Below are 1,941 nucleotides of genomic sequence, written 5' to 3' on the forward strand. Positions count from 1 at the left end.
CCGACGGGTCCCCGCGTCCCCGGCGGCTCCAGCCCCGACGGGGAGGGACGGGAGGGGAAGGAGGGGGGGGGACAAGGGGGGGGGGGCGTCTCCCCCGCGCGGCGCTGATTGGCTGCCGGCGGCGGTCACTGGCACGCGCCCGGGGATGTCGCTATAAGGCCCCTCGCGTGCCGGCCCCGCCGCGCCAGCCGGCTCCGGCCTCCTCCCCGGAGAGCGGCGGCACCGGGCCCGGCCGGGCGGGGAGGGGAGGGGCGGGGAGGGGAGGGGAGGGAGGGAGGGAGGGCAGGGGAGGGGAGGGGAGAGGGGAGCGGCCCCCCCCCCCCTCGCCGCCAGCGTCTCCGCCGCCGCTCGCGGTCCGTCGGGAGCCGTCGGAGGCGCGCCCCGTCGGGGCTGCCCCCCCGCCCCCCCCCAACCCCGGCCCGCGGCACATGGAGACGGTGCTGCTGGAGCACTTCCCCGGGGGGCTGGACTCGTTCTCCTCGCCCCCCTACTTCGACGAGGAGGACTTCTTCCCCGAGCCCGCCCCGCGGGAGGCGCTGGGCGCCGACGGGCTGCTGGAGCCCGACGTGGACTTGCTGAGCCGCCAGCTGCAGGAGTACTACCGCGACGGCGGCGACCCCGACGGCGGCTACTGCTGCGAGGCGACCGCCGCCGCCTTCCCCCCGTCGCCCGCCTCGCCCGGCTTCGCCTACGAGTGCTGCGGGGCGGCGGGCGCGGCGCTGCTGTCGCCGGGGGGGCGGCTGCAGGCGCTGGGCTCGGCCAAGCGGCGGCGGCGGGTGCGCTCCGAGGCGGAGCTGCAGCAGCTCCGGCAGGCCGCCAACGTGCGGGAGCGGCGGCGGATGCAGTCCATCAACGACGCCTTCGAGGGGCTGCGCTCGCACATCCCCACGCTGCCCTACGAGAAGCGGCTCTCCAAGGTGGACACGCTGCGCCTCGCCATCGGCTACATCAACTTCCTCAGCGAGCTGGTGCAGTCCGACCTGCCGCTGCGCAGCGCCGGCAGCGAGAGCCCCAGCCAGCCCAAGAAAATCATCATCTGCCACCGCGGCACAAGTAAGTGAGCGGCCCCCGGCCCGGCCCGCCCCGTCGCGGCTCCGCAGGAATGCGGCGCTCACCTGCGCGGCCGCGCAGCGGGGCGGCCCCGGCAATAACCCTCTGTCTCTCTCCTCCCCCCCCCCCCCCCCTAAAATAAAACCCCAACCCACTACCCACCAGGATCCCCCTCCCCGAGCGACCCCGACTACGGCCTCCCCCCTCTGGCCGGCCACTCGCTGTCGTGGACTGACGAAAAGCAGCTCAAGGAACAAAACATCATCCGGACAGCCAAAGTGTGGACCCCCGAGGACCCGCGGAAGGTGCCCAACAAAGCCTCCCTCAACGACATCGAGAACGAGCCCCCCTTCGACTTCGTGGCGTGAGGGTGGGCTGCGCGCCGCCCCCGCCCTGTACATGCTCTACGTGAAGACCTCTGCTGTAAATTAAGATTCAGACTCTTAAGGGCAATCAACTTTATTTATCTATTTATTACGGAGTAGACACAATGAGGTAGAATCGTCTGTTCTGAATGTATAATTTATATAATTTATCCTGATTTTTTTTTTTTTTTTAAGATATGCAATAGTTTTATTCCACCAGCACCTTTTCGGAAAGGAAAAAAATAATAATAATAATAACGCCGGAACCTGTGAAAATAATTTATTGCCGCACGTGGACTCTTCCTGTGTTTGTTAATAATAAACCCGGAGCACACCTTTCGGAGCCCTGTGTTTGGGGGAAGAGGCTGCGGGGAGGGAGGGAGCCCCGGCGCAGCCCGGCCCCGGTCCCAGCCCCTGCCCTACCGGGGGCGGCCGCTCTTATAGGGCCGGGGGGCTGGGGCGGGCGGGGGGACACTTTCCCCTTTCTCTCCACCCCTTTTGCCGTCCCCTGCCCAAGTGTTTCCAA

General features: G+C 68.0%; 1 protein-coding gene across 1 annotated transcript; it reads left to right on the forward strand.

The window, feature by feature from the left end:
- Positions 1–419: 419 nt before the first annotated feature.
- PTF1A (pancreas associated transcription factor 1a) lies at positions 420–1,418 on the forward strand (the record flags this gene model as incomplete). Its single annotated transcript, XM_083827631.1, has 2 exons — positions 420–1,053; positions 1,216–1,418. The coding sequence occupies exons 1-2, from the start codon at positions 429–431 to the stop codon at positions 1,416–1,418; spliced, it is 828 nt and encodes a 275-aa protein (XP_083683757.1). The 5' UTR covers positions 420–428.
- Positions 1,419–1,941: the final 523 nt, after the last annotated feature.

This window comes from Anser anser, assembly GCF_964211835.1.
Source record: "Anser anser genome assembly, chromosome: 2".
Taxonomy (NCBI): Eukaryota; Metazoa; Chordata; class Aves; order Anseriformes; family Anatidae; genus Anser; species Anser anser.